The sequence below is a fragment of the Anopheles stephensi genome, chromosome 3 (assembly GCF_013141755.1).
Source record: "Anopheles stephensi strain Indian chromosome 3, UCI_ANSTEP_V1.0, whole genome shotgun sequence".
Taxonomy (NCBI): domain Eukaryota; kingdom Metazoa; phylum Arthropoda; class Insecta; order Diptera; family Culicidae; genus Anopheles; species Anopheles stephensi.
Window position 1 is genome coordinate 63,408,233 of NC_050203.1, and position 25,127 is coordinate 63,433,359.

The 25,127-nt window shown below is 43.2% G+C and overlaps 2 protein-coding genes across 6 annotated transcripts in view; one reads left to right on the forward strand and one right to left on the reverse strand.

The window, feature by feature from the left end:
- The window catches only part of LOC118511577 (CD166 antigen-like), a 186,478-nt gene that overhangs the window by 44,738 nt on the left and 116,613 nt on the right, over positions 1–25,127 (reverse strand). For all 5 annotated transcript variants that reach the window (XM_036054827.1, XM_036054828.1, XM_036054824.1 and 2 more), the window contains 2 exons: positions 14,250–14,364; positions 13,683–13,776 (listed from right to left, as the gene is read on the reverse strand). In XM_036054827.1, the coding sequence (XP_035910720.1) occupies positions 13,683–13,776; positions 14,250–14,364 (209 nt within the window). The remainder of the gene's footprint in view (positions 1–13,682; positions 13,777–14,249; positions 14,365–25,127) is intronic.
- Positions 1,609–5,068, forward strand: LOC118511578. Its single transcript, XM_036054829.1, has 8 exons — positions 1,609–2,071; positions 2,144–2,351; positions 2,423–2,536; positions 2,725–2,973; positions 3,044–3,507; positions 3,680–3,806; positions 3,982–4,138; positions 4,343–5,068. The coding sequence occupies exons 1-8, from the start codon at positions 1,925–1,927 to the stop codon at positions 4,446–4,448; spliced, it is 1,572 nt and encodes a 523-aa protein (XP_035910722.1). The 5' UTR covers positions 1,609–1,924; the 3' UTR covers positions 4,449–5,068.

Below are 25,127 nucleotides of genomic sequence, written 5' to 3' on the forward strand. Positions count from 1 at the left end.
CTTGTTGTCGTTAGAGTACCATGGGTAAGCTCGACGTCAGGACACCGCCAGTATTCGGTGTGTGGTAGACGATATTCACATCTCACCGTGTGCCAAGCGATAGCCCTTTTCCGGACCTGAATTTTGCATACAGCGAACAAAATTGCATCGATTGAGTAGGGTGAAAGTTAGATGTTTTGTTAGCCGGTATGTTGTCTAGACACAGAGGCTTCTCGTTGTTTAGGGTGCTGTTGTCTTGAGAAGCTTGCGAACCATAAATTCAGCCCCGATTTTCAGTGTTGCCTTCAGAGATGGTACGAAGAAACCCAGAAGAAAAGCTGATTGAAAATTTATTTTTGGTCGTTACGTGTACGTGAACCTCAGAAGCACAAGCAATCGAAGATCGCCTAATACGCCTGTTTGTGTGAATGCTTGGGCGGGTTGGGCTGGAAATTGAGATGTCTTGTGACGGGAGCGGTGTTACAATGTGATGAGATGAGAATAATTAAAACAGACATAAAGGCTGAAGTTTTGTAGGTTTATATGCAGGTGTTTTTACGATGGTGAAATTAGAGCCTAGAGCGAAATAACAAGGCAGTTCACTCGACAGCTTGTACCATGTTAAATTGATGTGTTACGATTAAAGTTTCAGTTGTTTTTACTTACTGTACACATTTTGACTCAAAGTGATGATTTCGTTTGTAAGATAAAATGTAACAACAGTGTTAAACACACGCTAGACAGACAAGAAACAATTATTCCGCTTACGCTTAAGTGTTTTTAAACCTGTTTCTTGTATAATATTTAACAAATGAAATGATTCGAATAAATTATTCATATCGCTGGCAAAAATGATTTTTGTTGATTTCTTCAAGGTCAGTGATGCTCCAGTGTTTGTTTACATTACAGGGATTTCGAGATGAACTTGAGATGCTTGTAGTAGTTTTTGTTTTTAAGGTTTTTTTTTAATTTAATCTATTGATAGAGGTTTGAATTGGGCTTCATTTGATCAAATAAAGATAAAACTGAAAGCTTTGTCATTTTCTCAACACTTTTCGAGCCAAACTTGATTTGTTTCAGATATTCCTGGACAAAAACGTTTAAAAAGCAATATTTTTTCACTTTAACAACGTGTTAAAAATTTAAATTTGAACTTGAAAAATTTTAAATTATGTCGAAAAACATTCCCCTTTAATTTTCAAAAGCCAATGTCGAATGAAAATGTTGCACTCCATCTTGTACATATTCCACCGATCGATCTATTTTTCTTCAATTTCATCACGAAAACCCTGCAATTATGCCCTCCATTCAATCAAGATCACTAACTCCTCTATCGCGCCGGCACACGATGCAAACTGTTTTGCCGTGAATTCCGGTTTGACCTGAGTTCCGGGCACATGGAGCGCTGAAGTTCACGTTATGGTTAGCATACTCGAAAATTCACCTCAAAACCAGTTTGAATGTTTACTGATCGAAAACCCATCCAGCAGCATCAACACAACACCGATGCTGTGCGGGGTCGTAGAACAGCTGAGACATAGTACCGGTTTCTGCTGGCCATCAGGGGAGGGGGCGCTTAAGCACAACACATATTTGTCATTTTGTGCTCTGAAGATGATGCTCACTTTTTTATAGAAATCGCAATCGTGTGGTTGTGGCAACGTTTGGTGACGTTTAGCCAGCAGCTTGAAACGCGCGACGGTGGCCAGCTTCATGTTTACGGCCCACCAGTTCAGTGTTGTGAAGAGACTCTGGGCGAGAAAAGCCTCCGCGCTTCGGCTAAACAACGGCATACGCGCAAACTTGTTTTCTAAATCAAGCGCAACCCGAAACATGTTTGATACGGTTTGGAAGAAGGTGAAGATTGTTTGTGAGCGTGTGTTGAGGTTTTAACGCCAACAAAAACAGAGCAGTGGTAAAGTGCAATTGTCGGCTTTCTGGTGAAATGGAAAGCGCTAGCGTAAGTGTAACGACGCGCGTTGGAGAGATCTGGAGCAAGGTGAAGCAATTCATCACCATCGAACCGGTGATCGTTTTCTACATCTTCGGGGTGGTTTGCGGCACAGCGTTTAAGGTGTTCGAGTACGAAAAGGTACGGGCGGCCATGAGTAAGTTTTGTGCTAAAATTCACCCGGTATGATGCGTTCGCTCCCCTCCTTTGCAGGCGTGCGCTACCAAGCTCGGTGTTGACCTGCGGGTCTGTGAGTATTTTGTTGAGCTGGAAGATGATGACATATGCTCCGAGCCAGACGATACAAACCGAACGCTTGCCGGTGTGGCGAACTTTAGCGAGTTTCGAAGTTTGGTTTGCGAAGCGCAACAACAATCTACGAACGCGGTTGTTTTTTTGAACTCGTACCGTAGCATCATTGGTAGGTGGAGATAATGGAGACGAGCTCGTTCAAGTTTGGTTGTACGTTGTACGGGTTTCGTATCGTTCCAGTGGGTATTGTGCAAGCTGTGGTGCTGCTGTTTGCTGGCAGTTGGAGCGATCGTGTTGGGCTGAGAAAACCCTGCATTCTGGTGCCGATTGCTGCGGATATCGTGGCATTTAGTTGTAAGTATGATTGCTTTAAGCACGCTTGACCATTTAAAGCCTTTAATGATCCTCTAATGATCGAGCCTCTGGCAGCCGGATGTGTGAACAAAGCCAGATATGATGATTGTACCCCTAATCGAATTTACCTTAATAAGTTTTATTCAACCAACGTGACTAAGAAGATTGATTTTTTGTTCTTCCTACAGTTTACATCGTGAGTGCCATATTTATGCGCGAAATACCGCTGGAAGTTGCAGGAATTGTACCGAACCTAATAATTGCATTTAGTGGAGGTGTACCGTTGGTAGTCACCGGCATCTACAGCTATCTGACCGTGTGTACGGATGAGAAAGATCGCACGTTTCGGTTTGCTTGTACCGCGGTTGTGTACGCCACCGTACCGATCGTGGCCAACTTCTTCAGTGGACATCTGTTCAAGTACTTTGGATTTATAAGTGAGTAGCTCGATGCTTTGGTCCAGTGACTTTATGGCAGCTAAAACGATTTTCTGTTTTCCTTTTCAAGAACTTTGTGCACTGTGTATTGTGACTGACAGTATCGGTCTGCTGTACGGGTTGTTTGTCCTGAAGGAACCGGCCGCGCTTAAAGCCACCAACCAGAGTAATGAGGCGGATGTTAAGCTGTCCAAACCAACCGTGCGCCAGCTGTTTGACGTTGGGTTGGTGGTGGATTGCGTGAAAGTGTTTCTCAAAAAGCGGGACTTCAATTGCCGGAACATCCTGTACCTGACCGTGCTGGCGTACTTCATCAACTATGGCGCCATCGGTGACGGGGAATCGGCCGCCATCCTGGCGTACGTCCAGTTCAACTGGATAACCAATCTCGGCACCTGGATATCGTACGATCTGCTAACGACCATGCTGGGAACGCTTTTGGCCATGGGTGTGCTGAGCAAACGGCTCGGCGTTTCGGACGCGATGATTTGTGTGTTTTCCGTGTGCTTCTCGCTGGTGGGAAAACCGATCATGGTAATAAACATGGGGCGTGCGATGTGGTGCCCGGGATCGGGGTGAACCCCCCTTCGCCGCAAGTTTGAGCAGCGAGCGATGGTGGAATAATTTAGCTAATTGTGCCGCCGGCACACCGTGTACGTGTACGTTTTTCCGTTTGCTTTTTTTTTTTTGCTTTCCAATTCTGCAGGCCGTTGCTGTCTCGACCATGAAACCATACCTGTACTACGTCGCCACCTCGATCGATGTGTTCGAGGGTAGCAAAATGATCGCAATCCGGAGCATCGTATCGAAGCTGGTTGGCCAGGATGAGATTGGTATGTTGGGGTGGCAGGGAACGAAAATTGGTTCCGACAGTGCGCCGGACCTGGGGTGAATTTATTGATATGGACAGGCAGTGGTTGGGCGGTGGTGTGTGTACTCCGATTACATTAGTCCCATTTATTTCACGCTTCGTTTTCATTCTTTTTGTACCGTGCTGCTCGCTTGCAGGAAAAATGCTGTCCATACTGGGAATTGTGGATTCTGCTCAGGTTGCCATCTATCCGACGATCTACAGCACGGTTTATTTGAAGAGCCAATCGTTCTTCGTCGGCAGCGTGTTCCTACTCAGTGAAGCGTTTCTGCTGGTCTCGCTGGGAATTTATGGGTAAGTTTTGAAGCTACCAACGGCCGCCCGGATGGTTGCCCGATTTTCCGAGCTCGGTTGAATACGAATACGGTTATAGGAACATTCCCCTGTCGTTGGGTACTCGTTACGCGCGACGCCCCGTGCGCTCCGGTCGATCCATTTCGACAAGCGATGATGATGATGTTGCTGATGATGGTGGGTTTCAATTTACCTTCGTTTCAGAATGCTGTTCCTGATGTCCCGACGATCGGAATATGATAAAAACAGCGCACAGTCATCCACCAAGCAGGGGATCGATAATCCTGCAGTGGATATTACTGCACTTTGATGATTTTATCTGCATCCCACGAAACGTCATAGCCACCATACCCACCACCTGAGAAGTGCTCGGGAGTCGAGTTTGAGATGCGATATTTCGTTTTGCATTAATCGGGGCAAACCGGGGAACGGGCTGGGTGGGTTTGTGACTGTGAGCTAGTGAAATAAGACGCCAGAGCATTGGCAGGAAGGATGCGACTGATTGGACAGGAAATTATTATTTTCCCTTCCAGCATATCGGTACGAGCAAAAAAAAAAGCAGCGTATCGAAATGATAGACGAGTATTGATGATTTTTCCTTTCCTTTCACCCTATTATCTCATTATTTGATGTTGCCCACGCGAATTTATAAACAGAATCATTTTGAAATAATTGTTTTGGGATGGCATTAAGTCAACAAGATACACAACATTAAGCATGTTGATTGCTGGTGATTGGGGGGGAGTATCGTAAGTATTGCGATGGTGCACTGAATGATGCACTCAAAAGAAAGAAAAGATGTAATGCCATTGGAATGATGTTTGTTTATTGGTCGCGAATTTCTGTGTGATCTTAAAAACGTTTGGGGTTCAAGGTGATGAATAAAGTACACTATAAGTGATGATTATAGAAAGAGATTATGGAGTGCAATGAACTGTGTTTAAAATTATTTCGTCGATGTTTTTTGTGAGTGGTTTAAGGTATCACAAAATTTGCTTTAGATTTTCTGATTTTCTTTTTCATCTTGGTTTATTGTGACATTTATTCAAAATAATTATCTCATAGTTATTTAAACATATTTTTATAGCAAATAAAACCAACCCATGGAGTGGTGGGTGAATCCATAGCTTAAATAAAATTTCCTGAACAAATCAATAAACACAAAATATTAATAAAAAATATAGAAAAATGTAACATAATTATTAAAACATTTTTAAATTACGTGTAAAAACATCGTCTGTTTCCTAGCATTGTTATATTTATTTATCAAAAGAGGCTATAAACTTTGATGTAACTCGCGGTCTGGAACCGTCATTTGCTAACCGAATATCCTGATCGTTCTGATGGACACATCAACATAGAGTATGGGCCTACCACGCCTCCTCTATCCGTGTGGACTGCTTAAAGGGGTTTAGAGGGCTGGATTATCCGGTGTCATTCTCATGACATGACCAGCCTACAGGAGCTTGGCGAGTATAATTTGCTTCACGATGGTGAGATCACTGTACACTGCGTAGGTCTCGTAAAATTCGAGACTTGTTTTTTTTTAAAGATCAAAAAGATGTCCTTCAGTGGCTCGCTGAGCAAAGGGCTTGAAGGAGCAAAACGAACTGGCTAAAGTTGAGTCGAACCTGTCAGATATTAAGATACGGTTGTGGACCTAGTTACCTGGAAAAAGGTCCATAGGATCTAACATTTCTGAAAGATGTACCCAATTTAATGGGCCAAGAATAAAAAAAATGTTTTCCATTTTTAATAAATTTAAACGATGGAAGAAACGATTCAAAACTATTTCAACAGACTTGAAAACATTAAAAAGTGCATTCAAATATATTTAAAAAAAATTTTGTAAATATGTGTGAAACAATTAATAAATATTGAGATAAAATTAAAAAATAGTAGACAAATCATTAAAAATCTGTGAGAAGCATATAAATATATAAAAAGCGTGAAAAACAATTTCGAGTTACACTGTAAAAAAATGAACGAACGAACGAATAATATACTAAACAGACGCTACGGTGTCTGAATACCATCAGTGTTTCACTTTAAGAACATTAGTCTGGTGGTAGTCATTATTCCCCGAAGCACATAAAGTTTTACTGCTTCATTAGCACAAAGATTCAATCGTACACAGCCCTGGTGCAGTACGAATGGTATCCTTGTCTCAGAATAGTTTGCCAAACTCCATAGCTTCCTCCATGGTACACTCCCCAGCCATCCTTCAACAGAAATATAACATGAAGTATCTCTGTCAAATATCATCGCAATGCATGGTTCCTGCCCGGTGACACTTTACAAGCTGATACGATGGTTGAGTAGCAGATGAAAATTTTTATCGTCTTAAAGCGAACTACGACCCACTACAGTTCCATCCTACAAATCGTCTTGATGAGACGGGACGAAAGCAAATAAAAACTTTCCACTTTCACTGCCGGGCACACGCACAAAACCATATGATAAAGCAGTCATTCAGGACCTACGAAAAAACTTTTTCACTGCAATATTCACTCCACCATTCCTGAGCTGGTGGATTTAATTGGTGGCAAGGGTCATTGAAATAATTACGCTACGCGACACCCGCTGGTGTTAGAATGCATAAATGGCATGGTACGGGCTCACTTAATTCTTGGCCAGCGAAGAAAAAGAGACTTGAACACACATTTTTTTCTAAAAATAAGAAACGCTTACCCCAATTTGGGAGTTGTTGGAGGTTTGTTAGTGCGAGCAGTACGAGTAATGCTAGCAGCAGTAAGAGATCTCCTCATTCATTCTTCAAAAGCACGTAAGTTTTCGAGGAGACAGATGCATTCGTGAATCGTTTTTTGTTGTCGTTATTCTGTCCGCCTTGGGTAGTTGTAGCAGCAGCAGCAGGTATATGTTTAACAGAGAATTTTCTTACTCGTTTTGTGTATCATGCTGGCAGTACTGGGCGTGGGTTTTATGGATGCTATGACGGGAGCTAATAAAAAATTACGATATAAGCTCGTTCAGCGAACTTCTCGTGCTTTATATTCGTGCACTGTAAGCTGAGTAAAGTTTTTGGCTATCAGTGTGAAAACCGTTTGTTTGAGTATTTTTCCCATGTTTTGCAGCTTCAACCAGCCTCTGTCTTCTGCTTCTGGTTCCGGTTATGATTGGCCATTAAGCGTGAGAAGCGTGCTTGTTGACGGGTGTTTTGCTGCTTAGGGTAGTAAACCGAGGGGGTTCTTGATGCCGACCTGATATGCGCCAAAGAAAAGCGAATGACCGAGGTTAGGGTTTACGATCCCAATGATCGTTATAGTGAATGGAGAGGGATGGAGACAAAAAATATGGTAGATTTATAGACAGGTTTAATCATCATTTAAAGCCGCTGATGTATTCTATTTTAAATTAGTCACAGCAAAACCTGCTCGAAAATGACAACGAAAATACTGGCCACAGTTATCAGCTGGGGTTTTATAACTCTCCTGGATGGAAGACAAAAGAAGGTTGCTTTATTGGTCGCGTAATAATGGACAACGAATAGACTACAAATAAGGGCGGTACGAAAGCTAACGTACCGCCTCATTAAGACGATGATTAGTAGCTTTGCATCCATTTAGTCAACCGGAATTAAGTCATAAACATGAGATTGACGGTTGCTGAATGCTCGCGAGATTTTGCTCCATTCATCAGCTTTCATTCTGCAGTGTTGTTGACAATCCGCAACACTGTCTCGAGCACAAGGTATCAAGGCACGGCGTCGGCTAACACTCCCGTGCCGCGGCGACTGTTTATGCATAAGAAGAGGGTGCAAAACAACAACGACAAAGAATAAAAAAAATCCCGCAAAACTAGGTGTTGAAGAAAACGGAACTAATTAGCTTTGGTACGGAACCGGAAGCGACTTAATTAAGAAAAATGATACCATATTCCCTAGAATCGGTCCCCTCGTTTAGCCCCGACAGTCTCGCACAGTTTGCGCACATCAAACTGAAGTGAAGTCCCCGGGGTGGGTGGAAGGTCCGGATTGCCCGTGGTGCTGAAAGTGTTGAAGTAGCGCACAAGTACTTTACGAAGCCAACGGGAAGAAAATAGTTTTTCTCGCCATACCTCATGCGTACTGTTCGCTTAATCATCGCTTTTTTCCACGCCAGCCAGAAGATGTTGCCTTAATTGATGTTTATTCATTCGTCTTCCGCTAAGTGCATTGTTTCGGGGAATGAATCTATGCATAAGTGAACGAAGTAGTGTGAATGAAATTTAATAGTTAAACAGGACGGTAACACGAGTGCCCGAGAGAAGCGAATCTCATTTTGCTAAACAATGTCATTCGTGTATGAGAAAGTATCACAAATTCGTATTGTGTAATGCGTATCATATCGGTAAACAGCCAAATATATCATAAGTAAGTAGAAGTTGATAAGAAATGTGAGATATGTGCGATATGCAACATCCTTCACTTCTTACTTTGAACGTTTCTGTAAACGAAACGACAAAAGCAACAAGCATTTACGGATAAATTATTGCGATTGTATGCAAATTGTACTTCCTGGCAAAAGAAGAACCAATCTTTCCAACAATGACACATTGGCGTGCTAGGCGGTCTTCTGCATATTCCATTAATAAAGTAGATTGCATATGAATTTTCATCTTTAAAAGTGCAACAATTCGGGTTTGGTTTGGAATACATTTCTAAAGCTCAGTAGCACCTGTCCTTCCCGGCACCTTAACGATGATTGTCGATGTGCCAAGATTTGCTAAAAGCCTTCCGGTTTTGGGAATCGCCGGAATCCAACATCTGGATCCGGATTCGTGAAAGAAAGTTATGAATTTTTCATACGCTGTTGATTGATACCTGATGATGGTTGGTTGGCTGAAACCACTGCACGCGCCCTTTGACACGATGGTTGGTGCGTTGGTTGGTCGTAACATCTGAGCTACGGCAACCCCAGGAACACTAATGTACAGCCGAGAACGTCAGCAGGTGTGATGGACTATGGAAAACAAAGTGCGTCGTCAGCGATATGCTAATCATCGCCTTCAACAGCCACCATCAGTCGAACGAAATATTGGGAAACGCTCAAGCAAAAGTGGTACTCTCGGGAAAAACACCTTTCGGAAGAGGTTGTCACCACTTGTATCCATTCCGTGCTCGATTCCTTGTTAATGCAATCGTTTTTGAAAGCAACACTTCCCGCTATGATAATGTGTTGCTCAACAGCGCACTAATGACGAGTTCATTAATTTCGCCTGTTTCAAAGATAGCGTCCTCCGTTGACAATGAACAATCTTTCCCATCTGTACACACAGGGCGAGATAGACAGAGAGAATAAGTAAATTGAATTCGGCAAAAATCAAATGAATTAAATTGTCAAATTTTCTTACCACCGTGTTAACGCTGCAGTATAAATATTTACTTATGCAAATGCTCTGGCAAACGCCTTGGGAAATGGTGGTGGCCCTTGCCACCAGGGTAAATGCGAAGCAACACAGTTTCGCACCGTAGACGGCGAGGCGATGACAAATCAATATTTGACGAAGCGTGAAAATCCGATTGTTACAACAGACCGAATACTTTAGCGCTGAAGAAATGCTTTTGACATCCGCAACGGTGAAGGAGAAACTGGTGCTACGAGATGGTTGTTGAGGTTGTGATAGGAAGATTCAAATGGTGTTAGTTTTTCATTTCCTTAGCGGAGAGAAAGAACAGTATTTGTTCGATTGTTAACAGCTATGTTGAGCAATTATAATTTAATTTATTGCTGTTCTGCATCACTGGTCAACCGATCAGTTGTTTTAATTTTGATGTAAATCGCCATGAAAATGATAATTTATTTACCATTTATTTCAAGATGGCAGATTGCATTTCATATTGTAATGCACTATTGGAATAGAAATGCTTGAAGCTCTTGGATATGTTTAACATATTTAACAAAAACGCGAACGTGATAAAACTCATCTTAAATTATTAATATAATAATACGAATTTTGTATGTTTTCTTTATTTTCATTACGGGTAGGTAATTTCCCTGAAACACCCTGCTCTGCTGTGTGTCCCAGCAGGACGGATTTCAGCTTAATGTCATATTATCATGTTTCGAAATAATTTTTCGTTGTAAAACTCTAACAAAGGGAAGGCAAATGAGTGCGTTTTGCTGCTAGCTTAATTTGACAGTTTTGCTGTAGTGTGCCGCATGGTTAGCTCCGCAGGTAACGAACGTTGATGATTTTATCGATCCCCGGAACCCCTCTACATCAAAAGTGATGGAAAACTGTATAAATTAGCTTCCACAGCACGGTGTCAAACCCGGACCCGGCGTCGCGTGATGGAAATTCGCCGGTTTGGGCATCAGTACGCAAAAAAAAGCCACACGCCCTAGCCGAGACAACCTCCCGTAAAAGCTCTTGCTCCATTCCCACCAGGTGTTTTTTTTTATCGGATACAGGGATTGCCATATAGCTTGGAATCTCAGCAAAAAAAAAAGCCGTGATTTTAGCGCAACGGTCCTGATGAGGTTGGGTTCGTTGGAGCGTTGGAGTGGAGGGAAATTTTGTAAGTAACGAAACGAGGACGCGGGTCACACATATCCAGGGGTTCCGAGCAGCTCATTTTGATATCGTAGGATAAATTTGTTCCTTTTGAATGAGCAATGAGCCGCAGTACGTCTTACGGTGAAATATGGATCTAATCAGTGTGTGGCTGTGAAGACATGGTTTTTTGCCCTGCTTCGTTTATTTAGAGTTTGTTTCTAAAGCTTCAACAAATTATTTACAAATTAGGTTCCGGCAGGTTGTACAATTTTACCTGATTTTAGCCTCGCAACAACACCTGTGTGAACGATGGCTAGTTCGGATGTATGCATGTGATTCGCTGGGCGGCAGCTTACCGGTTCAGTATATTTAGGGTCCCGCTGGGTAAGCGATGGCCTTGCCCGTTGGTCACCTGGGCACCGTAAACGGGAGCGCCCAGACCAGCCATCCGGAATCCGGACCAGATACAAACAACGGCTTGGCGCCGAAAGCCGTTACCTAGGTGCGTTGGGTCAAGTAAGCAAAAATAAAATATACGCTGTACTGAAAATTTATTACTTCACCCGAATCCGATCATGGGTGGACGGGTTTTCTTCGGGTTTGTTTTTCCCATTTTCCGGCCTGCAAATCGTTAAACCGATGCGCTGGTGCGGCCAATGGAGCCGGTCATAAATAACCTTCTGCTTTGGCGAAAGAAAGCAAGCAAGCAGAGCAGAGCAGGAGTGGTAAGGCAAGATGAAGTTGGTAGTGTTGGTGCTGGTGGTGAGCAAATAAAAAATGTGTGTGTATGCCGAACAGGCTTACAACGCACCTACCTCAAGCGGACCGTGTACCGAAAAGTAGCTGAAAATCTTTCACAACCCACTTGACAACACCCTGTTTTCGGTTGATCCATATTCGATTTCCAGCGGCCCTTTGCTTGAATTGCTCGAACCATTTTACATCACTTGTAATGGGAGATGGTGTGTGTGTGTGAGGAAAGTGTGATAAATGGTGTACGGGGCAGAGTGTTGCGTGCCTGTCTGAGTTTGCGTGTGTATGGGTGCGATCGTGCGTGTGAGAGTATGTGCGTAGGAAGTAAGGACCGCCACTCGGCCGCCTGGCCGTCGATTGCGGCGCACCGATGCCTGAGACTGCCAGCAGAAGAACCTTAATCTGCAATGGTTTGTTGGAGGCTCAATCAACCGGAACTGATGTGTTTCGAAATTCCATAAGAAAACCCACGCTTGAATGGTGCTGGTTTCTTGCTACCGATAAGTGGTGGCCTCACACCGCCCGCCGGTTGTTGTTCTGCAGCCAAGAGACAATGGACATTGATCGATCATGGATTGCAGAACGGTGGCTTCGTTTCTAGGCGTAACGGCAAATGTAGTTGGTCAAGGTTTCGGGTAGCACGGCACAACGCACTAAAACCGAACACCAATCTCTTCTGGGGTAATAATTTAGTGGGTACGAGGCCTGCCCGGTTTGCGAAATGATACTGACATTAAGAACTTCGTTATCACATTGGTTCGTGTTTAATCTCGAATTAACACGTTAAAGAAACATTTTTCTTACAATGAAAAGATACAGACACTTGTAGAAAGCTGGAATTATCGTGTTAGCCATGTGAAGACCTACGTCGCTCTCGTTTGACCACTGGATACTCGGTTTTCCGGTACATGAGATATTGAAACATGCTTGATTGATTGTTTGGGGCGGTCCGGTGGCCGCGGCGATAACGGCGCCGGTCTTCACACGGCAGGACCGGCCAAAATCTCATCCAGACCGCCTCCCCGTACGCAGGGCTGACCAATTTGCTACGGGTAAAATCAAGCCACAGAAAATCAGAAATGGCAGGCCGAGAGACCTCTCGAGGTTGTTAGTGCCAAGGAAGTAAGATGGATTGTTTTCGTTATTACATACAATGAGAGTGAAAATGTATAAATCACATTAAGATTTTTTTTAAAGCAAAAAAAAAAAACTGGACTTGCTTCTAGTGCGTTTTTTTCTTTCTGGTTCATATCATTTTGCTCAACGTCCTTTGAGGCCGTGATTTTTTTTAGCTGGTTGGATTAATTTATATCTCTCTGAACCTCTCAAACAGCAATCTTTAAATAGCCTGATCTGCATCCATCAAGGCGAGTTAAGTGGTCTAGTCCTTCACGAAATTCATGGATGTAGAATGAATCATGTCGTGGAATCCAAACCCACAGATACAGGCTTTGAAATCTCATTCTTTCCGATCGTTAAAGTGAAATGGTTAGAGCTAAACCTAGTCAATGCAGGCATGATCATATGAGGTGCCATGGCACTAATTCTTCAAACATATCAGCAAGCTCATAGTGGCTCACATACTCTACCAGCGATTCTTGCAGAGAGGCTTACGTGGTTCGATAAGCCCTTAAAAAAGTCAATAATATCACAAAAGGATATTCAAATATTTACTTATTAACTTAATGTCTTTAAGAATTATTGTAGTATTATTAGCTATAAGAAATAAAAGAAAAGCAATAGCATTTAAACTGTTGAAATGAGATATATTCAACTGGAGGAAGAGAGCATCACTCCAGCCTGCGTAACAATCTAAGCGTCTATCCCCCCTTTAACTATTCATTTCTTCAAACTTATTTAGACCATTGCTCAAGTCTCGAAACAACCGCACGGTTGAGACATATCATGGTTTACCTCTATCCAACCATAATAAGTTACATTACTTACATAATCCAATGTATTACCGGGTGAGTGTGCAACAAAAAATCGTTCTACGATGAAACAAAGAGGCCAAAGCGTTTCTCTCAATCTAATTTATAAACGAAACCCTGCCCCGGCCACGTGTCAGGATGACGACAAAAGGATTAAACATGAAATATGCAACGATGTAAAATGTCAAATTTGGCAAATATTACGGAAGTCAGGCATTAGCGCCGGAGCGATGGATCAGCGCTGAGGAGATGGATTAGTGCACCGCCCGTTCGTTGTGTAGGGCACGCAAAAAGGGCACAAAGGGCCGGGTGGGGGGAAAAACATTGCAAATCATCTATTTATGCCGCTTGTTTGTACTCACTGATGATGCTGAGATTATATCGAAAGCTCTGTGTTTGACTGGTACGAAAGTCAACCCGACAGCGGTAGACACCCTCGTCATGGCGCCGGACGTCCTAAGCAAATATTTGTGCCGCGTTGTACCGAGAATCCCGGTGCCCGGTGTGTCCCAAATTGACGAAACACGTTCGGCCCGAGTGAGAGGTGAGCAGCGCGCCATCGGCGTCCATGCGTTAGATGGTGAGATGGCGGCGGAGAAGAGGAAAAGAAAAGGGAAGAAGAAAAAGAAAGGAACAGGAAACGATCAAAATCACTGCCAGTTTTGAAAAGTTGATGTTTTTTCTGTAAAAAAAAGTACACGCTTCCTGTAATGTTATTTTTCATAAGATGAAGAAGGATGAAATGTTAACCGTTTGCCAAACATTACGCGTGCGGAAGTTTCGGACTGCTGTGGAATTGCATGCCGAAGGATGGTCATGTCTGTTTTTGTGGTACATTATTGACGTAAGAGACGATTTTTGGTAAGGTTACAAAAACATGCCGAGCGTTCCGGCGCGAGTCCGTCTTTTGTCCGGTGAAGCTTGTTTACCTGTATATCCAGAGTGGCCGGATCGGTGTCGGTGTTGAAGTGGGCTCTTGGACCGAAAATTTCCGGCGCTGACCAATGGCGTGCCTGCTGTAAAGGTTTCCCTCGTACGTCGAAGCTGTAAATAAAGGAAAGAAAGAGCAATAAATTTTCGGCTCTTTTCTGTGCGTGAAAACTTTTACCTTTCACGGATCAAATAATAAATATTCGACTAATTTTGAAAATGATGAGAAATGAGAAAACAATTTTCGTTTAAAACGGTTTCACTACAATAAGAGCGGGTTGCAAATGGTCAGATATGCTTTTCTGATACGGGAATATTTAGAAACGTGAGGAAATTCCTTCCTTATATCCTCGCCCTCGGTATGTTTAACAGCTGTATGCTGCGTCCCTTTAGTTGAAAAGTGGTTCCGTTACACTTTCAGTAACGCTCCTACCTTGCTGACACATGGCAAACGATTTCCCGTGCTTAACCTCACTGCTTTATCATACCGTTTGTTGGACAGGAGACACTTTGCTTTTCCACCGCTGCAGGACGGTACGTAAGGAAAATTCCTGCGTGTAAAGCGAGTGGCATCATTATGCTCGCTAGCATGGGTGGTCCCCATCAGAATGGATGCCGGATTCTGACGGTAAAGAACGAAACCCCGACGGTCGTTAGAAAACGATGGCTTAATGGGGGAGCAATTAAGAAACGTGTGTATGAGAATGGCTTCGCTTTGATGACACTAATTGCTAAATAAATTTATTAAAACTTTATCGTTTCTGTACGGCCCCGGATCGGTGCGAGACATGCAGGCTCGGATGCTGCCGGCGGAACCACCATCAAGTAGCCTGGGATAGTACGCCGTCACCTTTCGGTATCCGTTTGCCGGAATATTGGTTTATGGTTTACGGTAACTATTAGCTTGTTTTGTGAGTGGTTTTGGATTATTTTATTTATTGTCAACTTTGTTACCCATACATGACGCATTAAATTGGTTGTAATAACCGTTTCGATGTTAAGCATACAAATTTTGGCGATTTTAACATGGGTTGCAGGTATGAGAATTTGATTTCTGTTATAAGAAAGCTTTAGGATATACTGCATATATTGTTCAAAACAAGCATGAAAATTTGGCGCGAAAAATTCTAGCAATTTATTAGTATTAAAAAGGCGATTTTTCTGATATATTTCACTAAATAAAAGTAGTTTTATTATTTAAAAAAATGGAGGCGCCTGGTACCTTGTTCAAAAAAGTGACTGAAGCGGCTCGCAAACTGCACACATCTGAACATACCCTACACACACGTTCGAACTTGGTTGCTTATTGAAAGCGGAAGAAACAAGTGGCACTTCCTTTTGTGCGAAAGTGAAAATTGTTACCGGGGGAATGCGAACGCGTCACGCAGCGTAGGAAGTGAACGCTGGTAACAACACGCTGGTGACTTTTATCTAAACTTTTCGACAGAACACTTCACCGTGAACGGAGGAACGGCTTGTCGGCGGAGTGTTGCGAATGATTCGTTTCGGCCTGACGCGTGTTGCTATAACGTGTGACACATATTAACGTGTTTCGCATTTCGCGTTTGAAAAGAGTGTTATCAGTCAACGTATCGCCGCGATACGACCCGTTGGACGAGTGGGCGCGCAGGGTGCAAGGACCACACCGTACAAAGACAGTTGATGACGTTTATTAAATGATTTATGTTGTTCCGGAAATGTTTACGCAGTCGCTATTGCCACCGCTTTGCCGGTTGAGCCGTTATGGTGCGTTTTGTTTATCGTCGGCTGTTTCGGTGGTGACGAGCGTCTATGGCGAACGGCGCACGAAAAATGGCCGACCGGCCCGGTTCGATGCCGTGGCACGGTGGAGAACCGTGATGAGTGGGTAATTTGTTTCCCGTCGCTGCCACGCTCCGAGATGGTCTGAATTGCGAAAGTCGGCAAGTCGAACGCAAAGAAAGAATGATGGATGAGTGAAGCAGTGTGCCGTAGGTAGCGTCAGTGCTGCCGTTTAGGTTGGGTCTGTAAATGCGCGGATTCGGGAGCGCACCGCCGAAGCACACTTGTGATGTGAGATAACCTGGACACATGCAAGACGGTGGCGTTTAGAGATTTGATAACGCCAAAAAATAAAAGAAAATCGTACGTTCGACCTTACATCCATGGATCCGGTGATTGATGGTTCTAATAAGCAGCAGGCGGCACATTATAGTCGCACGATGGGAACAGCAAAATGGGACATCATGCAGTGAAGGTTGAGGTTCGGAAAAGCTAAAAACAAGATTAAATCGTTTTACAAAATTTTGGAAATTTTAACAATTTTCTCAAGATATACATAGTACATGTGTAAAACTTACTCAAAAGCTTTTTAAAAGTGATGTGTGACGAATAATATTGTTGGACCTGAACTCTTGCATACAAAATAGCAACATTCTAAATATAATTACACTTCTCACCATCCAACCTTCACCATGTGGGGCCGTCCGCTGCTTTGGTTGTTGCTTCGAAGATGGAACAGTGTAAGAATGGTTATTTCAATTTCCAACCCATCGCACTGGATGCACAAATTCTTCGACCATCAAACATGAACGAAGGCGCAATTTGTAAGATCCTTGAATGGCCATCACAAAAGCACAACCAAGAAACGGTCTCGTGTGCCGACGTTAGGTTTGGACCGAGCTAAGCAAAAGAAGAAAAAAAAAAACCCCGGCTACAAGTTATTTCCCATAACCGTTACCATTCGGACATTTGCTTCGGCATCATGCTTAGAATTTTCAACCAATTTGGATGAAAATTCCTTCGTGCCAGTCGTTTGCCGACTGTGCTCACAATGAATGGAAAGCTCATTACGGGGGCAAAAATAAAATGAGCAAAAAATAAAATCGTGGAATGCTCAATGGCGCACGATGACCAGCGCTCCCCAGCTCAGGTTCGCTGTAATCACTGGAAGAAAGCAATGAAACGCGACTCCTAAACGGGGAGTCAAGTTGGGGCATTCAATACAAAGCAATCAAAGCTCACATGAAGCCCGGAATGACCTCCGAGCCGAGTGTGGTGTAACGTGCCTTAAATCGGTCGATCGTTTTGATAAACTTAAAGCTGGTTTCGCCGCCGGTGGTTCCTGAAGGCCAAGACAGAGTTTCCGTCATACACAAACACACATAGACCAACATGGAGGGAATGCAGATAGAGCAGTGAACGAAAATAATGGCAAGCATTTCATGGTTCCGTTGAATCACGGTACAAGCCATTCCTTCTTGGACGATTCTTTGTGCGAGGGCAACGAGGGCCTTGCTCGGTATTTCCGCTTTTCTTCAGTTAGCGCTACACGCCTCCAGCCTGCGGAATGCTCTGATAAGGATTTGTGATGAACAATATTAATTGTGTTTCCGCACGAATATTCATTGTTTAACAACCCGTTCGTTCGGCCAGCCGGCCAGCATTGCGACACAGGGCAAGTCTTTGTTTGTTTTGCATGTAAAGCACATTAGTTGTGATATTTGAAGCTGAACCAGGTGTATACCAGGGACGATGTGAACGTTTCGATTTGGTAGGTGACTTTTTTCTGATGGGTTGAAAAATGTCTTTAAAGATTAGGCTTACTCTTAAGTGATTGTGCTTATCATTTTCAATTTTGCCAATGTGTTGCTGTAGTTTCAGAATCTTATATTGTGAACATGCTATAATGTATAAAACTGAGCCTAACTAAAGGCTCCTAAACGTATCTAAAGTTTGTTAGAAATCGCCGTTGTTAATCACAAAACCTATTCACAGTTTTCATTCCAATAACTTTAAATGATAGATTCAATGGAACACAAATTAATCGATCTGCTGTCTATGGACCTCATTTTAATCGAAATTCTAGCTCTAAAGCTCCTCCTTATTGCCTTAATGATCATACTTTCAAGATTCAACAGCTTCATTTGCTATTATTTTTCTGATGTAGTAATTCTAGACGAAATAAGACAACAGATATGATAACGACTTCAAACAGAGACTTGAGATTAGAGAAGATTGTAAATAAAAGTACTTATGCTGAACTGATTCTAATACGTCTCATATAACTAATAGTATATAAGTCTGGTCGGGTGAGTATAATTCGCTGCACGGTCGTGAGATCATCGTACAGCTCGTACTTCTATATGTTCTTGATAACAAATCTTTTTGAGCAATTTTGTCTCGAACAGAGCTCAGAAGGAATTTTTGAGAGAGTCCTTGTGTCATGTTCCAGTACAAGTGATTTGGTGTTTTTTAACTAATGTGTTTTAAATTTTCATGAGAAATGTTTAAACAGCTTTAAAGTTTCGCTCTTTGCATTTGCCAACCATGCCAAACATTTTTTTTTTTTTTTTTATTCATAAAGAACGGCCTGGCCGTATTGCTAACCATGCCAAACATTAAATCCATCGGATTTAGCGACGCTTTTTTGACTCTCTCTCTCTCTTGACGACACATAATCAACATATACACCATGCGGTTAGTTGCACCACACTTTCATTATTTCTGTTTGATTATCACAGTAAATTGAAGAAAACATTCGCCGTGAAGCATATCCACGGCTAGGAGATAGCAAGAAGGTAGCAAAAAAAAAACAAAAAAGGTGGAACGAATACTTCCCTCTTCTCACGAAGATTGTGCGACACAGGGTTGTCGGTGCGATACTTGGCGTGGAACTTGGCTGCGGTTACGGTTTTCGGTTTTTGTTATGTTTTAATTATGTAAATGTATAATAATCTTCTGCAGAGCAAAAGGATTATGGCGTTGACTTTGTGTTCCCACAAGGGGGTAAACGTAGTGGAATGTGAGCGGCGCAAAAATTGACAACTGCTAGACGGGGCGAACGATTCGCTGCCAGTCCTCACCGTGCGACACAGACAAGACAAAAGTAGCCGTCGAAAGGCAAGATACGACCGGTGCCGGTGCCTAGTTTAGGGGACGCAAGGAGGGTCTGGGTGGTGTGCATGGCAAAAGAAACCCATTAGAAACGCGGTGAACAGTAAGCGCTGGGTCGCAGTGTCAGATAGTAACTGGGAAAGAAACCCGTAAACAGCGCCGGAGCAATCGAGAACCGGATCGGTTATGTTAAACCAACCGATTACAACTACTCTGCGGTTTAAAGAGACGGTGAGCGTTGTGTAAGGCGCAAGTGGTATCAGGGGAGTGATGCCATTTGCCGGCAGCTATCTCTGTGTGTGTGTATGCCTTTTTCCGGGCACGGTAAGCAGCTATCGATTGGCTGACAGTCAACGTGTTGATCCTGGAGTGTGCGATGATTGTTATCATTTGGTTAAAAGTTACTATCTGCGGCTTACTTTACGTCCGTAACCCCGTTTTTTCGGGGATCTGTGTTTCGATCATTGGGTGACATTTAAATCTTCTCATTTAACAACACAATAGCCTCGTAGGCCTGCGTGTACCGAGCGGGTATTATTTGGGCATTAACACTTGTAGCAATGATTTGAAGAGAGCTTACCGTTGATGGCTATTGTGGTGTTGAGAAGCATGCAACCAGCACGCGTATCAGATTACATGTCAAAAATCCTCTAAAGCACCGTGTTGATATTATTTGCGAGATGTAATAAAAATGTTCTGCTTTCTGCGATTCCGATTCCTGCCTTTGATATCATTTAACGTTACCGATAAGGTACGGGTGTAATATGCTTTTAATTTAACCTTTGAAAAGTATGTGCAATAAAAAGAGAGACCTGTTTGATTGAATTACCCACAGAATCACCGGTATATGCAGCTCACGTTGTTGCGTTGGGCAAAATTTGCCTTTTATTTAGTTAAAGTGTACCGTTTACCTTTTACCCTCGCTCGACACACGTTTGCGATTCATTAAACCCTAAATTCATTTTATGCCATTAAACCAATCTTTTAATGTTATTTTCGGGCTCTTGCGTCGTCTTGCGCTTGTCGGGAGGAAAACCCAAAATAGCCAGGTGAAAGCAAATTTACCATTTCCATTTAACAACCCTACGGCCGCCGGGCTTCAACAGCTGAATAGCTGGTGGTTTGACTCACTTGCTCACATTAATATTGACATTCACGCGTGTCACCCCGACCCAGGGAAAAGCACGTAGGTTCCCAGGGTTCCCACTCTACCCCCCCCCACACACACACACTGGTTGAAAATGTGAATACCTTTCCCGGTGCCGTTGTGTAGATAATCGGCACCGTGTGCAGGTGAATGGGGGGCCTGGTGCCTAGGGAAAGCATCAGGTTTTTGCACCGTCATCAGGACGCGCCTGCAAGCTTGAGGACATCTTCAAGAGAGTCTCTATCCCGCCATATCTTCATAGAACGTGGCAGCTCATTCATATTTCGCTTCCTTCTTAGGTTTGCTTGTATTTTCAGAGCGTCTCTTGCCCGCCCGACGGTGTCGCTCGTGTCGCACATTTAGGCGTTGGTTGGGCTTTTGTCGACATCATTCTGAAAACGACCGCTTAAAGAACCATCAGCCTTTTCAGCATCTTCCTTCACCATTCGATGAGCCACCGGCGCTGGAGTGTTTTGGGTTTTGGAGGACGAATGGAATGTGGGGAAGTAAGAAAATATTGTCCTCAAGCTGAAGAAGATGACACTTTCTCTCTTTCTTGCTCTGCTTCTGTAATGCACTCGTCTTTGGTTTGAGTTTGTAGCATCTCGCTTGCGCACCGCAGGGAATGTCGCGAAGACGTGCATGTGCATGTGCCAACCAGAATCTGAATCGTTGAAAAGTGTTTTCATTTCGAGCCCGCTGTGGGAGAGCCCAAGACATTAATGGAGCAATGTGACGAACTCTTCAGACGGTCTACACATGCTTACACGGCAGCGGCACTGCAACGAGCGTACCCCGCGAGTGTGTTTCAGTTACAGCAGAAAGGCAGGTGAAAGCCTTTTGAATCTAGGGAACTCTCAGCAAACCCCCCCCCCCCCCCCAAAAAAAAAGAAACTTCGCTTACAGTTTCAGGTCTGGCCGATGGTGCAAACGGTAGTATCGAAATTTTGCCAGACATCACCCTCGGATGGTTCTATTACTACCAAAGCCTTTACCGGTGTGTTCGCGATGATAAAAATGCTCGCCTCAATAGCGGCAACCTAAAGGAATAAAGCATTCCTTCGTTCGCTGCTCGCAGTATATTATGCTCTGCTGCTTGAGATGCTTTTAAGCGTGTGACGAGACAAGCGGTAATAAGAGATTGTGCAACAGAGTACACAAATTAGGGTGAATGTCAGAGATAGGCAGAGGCGAAAAGAGGGCCGGCGAAGGAAAATAGCAAAATCAAAGAGGATATTAAGATTTGCTGAGACGTTAGCAAGGGTACGGCGAACGAGATGAGACCTTGTTCAATTTTGCATAAATATTTATTTACACTACACATCAGGGCACGGTACATAATTTAATCTTCGTTTCAACGGCATATTGCATCCCGGTGAGCTTAAATTAGGAGCCACTTTGAAGTACTCGAGCTGGGTATATATCTTGCCGGAGATTGTTTTATACGAGGAAGTGTTTATTGGAGATTGTTAAAGGGAGGAACGTAAAATGAAAATATTGTTGGTTTGATTCATTTATGGTCTGTAGTAGAAATGGATACCGCTTTCAACACATTGCCTAGTAGAACAGCAGTATCGAGGAGAGATTTACTATAAATTAGCTTTAATCAGCCCTAGGTTTAAACTTCAGTGTGCTTATGTTTTTATTGCTATTCAATAACTTTAAGAACATAAATTGATATTTCATTTGATAGATCATAAATTCGCTTCCCTCTTAGCTGCGTTCGAGAGGAAGATGCTTAGAAGGATTTTTGGCCCCGTATGTTTGGAAGGACGGTCGGAGGTCCGGTGATCGAGGCAATAACCGCACGGACAGGACCGGGGTTCAAATCCCATCCAGACCGCCTTCCTGTAAGCAAGGTTGACTACTTTACTACGGGTAACATGAAGTCACAGAAAGCCAGAAATGGCAGGGCGAAACCCCTCGAGGTTGTTAGTTCCAAGGAAGAAGATGTAGAAGAAGTGTGGAAGGACAATCGAGAAGCCGATACAACGACGAGTTGTTCGAGCTGTTCGATGATCTCACCATTGTGCAGCATATTAGATTCGCAAGGTTCCGGTGGGCTGGTCACGTCATGAGAATGACGCCGGACGACCCAGTTCGTAAGGTCCTTTTAGGCCGTCCACATGGTAAAAGGAGGCGTGGTAGACCCAAATTGAGATGGAGTGATGGTGTTGATGCGTTGGTGTTGACGGCCGGGATAATGGGTTGGCAGGCGAAGGCGTAGGACCGTAAGCGTCATCGAAGATTGTTGCAGCAGGCCAAGACCGCAAAACGGTTGTAGCTCCAGGTAAGTAAGAAAGTAAGTTAGTTCTAATTTATTATTAAAACCATTTGATGTTTAAATTAATAGATAATTACAGTTTTTTTGGTATAAACTTGTAGCAAGGACAATAAATACCTTTTGTGTAGAGAAACGATATTCTTTAGTAGTTATTCGTGGTACTCTTCGATTTATTTCTTCAGTCTTCAGTAAATTATGTACAGCATGTGATGCAAATTATAATATCACAACTTTACTTTTAATTGAAATTACATCTGTTGTAGGTCCTGACTTGTCTTGCCTGTTGGCTAGCTATTTCTGACTTGATCCATCTCCCACTCAAGTGCTCAAAGCTTTCGCCCGTTACGCACCGTTGCTCGTTTGAGGGTTCACATTTTCGAAATCAAAATATCAAACACAACAAAGCAAAACCCCCTTTTTGTCGATGTAGCGTCGATAAGAGGTTCTCAGACTGTTCCACTGCCGCTGTCCTCAAGGATTTACAGCGAAGACAACAAAATGGAGCTTAACGCAGCCCCGGTCCATTATTTTGCATACATACTTTCAACAAAACCCCAGATCCTTTTGACTTGAAGTACTCAGCTGCGTTTTTTTCTCCCCCCACAACAGTATTTGATAAACATGTGCGCGGTTGTTAATAGAAAAAAGGGTAGCTATTTGGTGTGTTTGATTGTATCCATTTCGGCTAGGCTTCGTGTGTGTATGTGTGTGTGTTTGCGGGGAATATGTTCCCATGTTCGATTTGTTTCTCCACCAACCATCCCGGAAAAGGGATCGATAACCGGAAACTCATTGACCGGTTGGCCGTTGTAAAGATTCATCGTTTCATCGAAGGGTTAAGTGATGCGAGACGCTTTTGCGAGACTGAAAAGGTAGCTCGGCGTTCGAGCTTTGTCGATTATTTTCGGAATCCTTTCAAGAAATGGGACCACCATTTTTTTCTTGCAGGGGAGGGGGGGGGGTGGAACGCGCATCGCTCTTTCGGAACTGGTCGAAGGCTATGAATAAATTGTGTAGTAAAAAATCGTCTCACGCTTGCTCCAATCAGTACCACTAGTTAGGAGGTGATTTGTGTGCCAGCTGCACGTCAGATTGATGCTCTATTCTTGTTACAGCGATCCCTACAGCGATCGGTACAGCAAACCCTTTTCCAGACTGTAGGACAATTTTGAGCAAATGTGAGTGAGGAGGAATATTGTAAACGTAAGCGTATTATCATGTCCTTCAGGCAAACCTTTTCGAGCGGGTTTAGGAACCTTCTCCCGTTACTGGCTGGACTAGCTGGACGAAGCATTTTGGTATGTTCGGGACAGTGTTTAGTGAAAAGGTAGCTTTGGCGATATTATATTTGAATTTATGATTTATAGATTTGACGTGTTTGATAATAATTTGTGACGATAGTTTTTCCTCTTCCATAATGTGTCAATGTTTGAAGGTATTTTGAAAAATACCTATGACGACAATATGACGTTCTCAAGTACAATATCACAACAGTAAAAAAATTACAACCGTATTTTAAAGCAGGCAAATCAAACGGATCTCAAAAGTATGTGCAAAACGATACGTTGCGAGTTCTTCAATTTCCACCCTTTTTGCATAATCGTTCCCGACATTCGCCATTTCATTTCCTTACCAAAAGCTTCATAACATTTTTAAGCATTTTGCTACCTTTCCTTCAAGCGCTCCCCGTTATATTAAGCAAATCTTTCGAAAAATCCTTTACAGCCACCATCAGAAAGCACCTGCGCAGCTATCACGCTCTACCAGTCCCGGGGTGCCGTCTCAATACATCCAGCTTAAGGAATGATTTTTATGTGAAATATGCAAAATATTCATTGAAGCCACTTTTTATGGCCACTTTGCAAAGCACTGTGTGTGTGTCTGAAGTCAGCCGGTTCGACCCGGAAGCAAATCCATCCCGGTGAAAAAGGTTTCGCGTCGGTTTCGTGTATCATTTCGTTCGTTGCCAGTCGAAAAGGACTGCATCGGAAGGATCGCCACAAATTCTTGGTGCGGATGGTGCTTCGTCATATTTCATGCACTGCAATGCTTGGCGCGAATCACCACGGCACCAGCCGCAAAACGGCTGTGTCTCGGGCCCGGAATTGTCACTCCTTGCCGCGGGTGGAATCGACTTTATTGCACAAGATCACATTGGGCCCGGTTGGGAGGATCATGAAAATAAAATTGAAAAATTTAGCAAGCCACAATGAATTTATGAATATCCAACCATCCAACCCGTTCGGGGCCAGCTGATTGGAGGAGCGCGGAAAACGTCGTTAGCGCCGGGAATCGTGCCTTTTCTCCTTTGGTAGGCATCTCACCGGCATTCTAAGGTCTAATTTGACTGGCACGTGCGGGGTAGGTGAGTGTGGCTGGATCATGAGAAAGACATTTGCATCAATGCAGTGAAGCATAATTTTTTGTAAAGACCTTTCTGCTACGTACGACCAATGCCGAAGGCACTGAGATAGTGGATGTTGGAAGGATTTTTTTCAGTTTAAAATTTTACATTCATTCTCTGCATCAATCAATCCGAAATGCTCAATCTCAATAGTGCTCAATCGGAAA

What these genes read in the sequence shown, in the direction of transcription:
- LOC118511578 (XM_036054829.1), top strand. Translation starts at nt 1,925, where the DNA reads ATGGAAAGCGCTAGCGTAAGTGTAACGACGCGCGTTGGAGAGATCTGG. An exon ending in CTCGTACCGTAGCATCATTG is followed by an intron (nt 2,352 to 2,422) that starts GTAGGTGGAGAT and finishes GTATCGTTCCAG; the next exon opens with TGGGTATTGTGCAAGCTGTG. An exon ending in GTCTCGCTGGGAATTTATGG is followed by an intron (nt 4,139 to 4,342) that starts GTAAGTTTTGAA and finishes CCTTCGTTTCAG; the next exon opens with AATGCTGTTCCTGATGTCCC.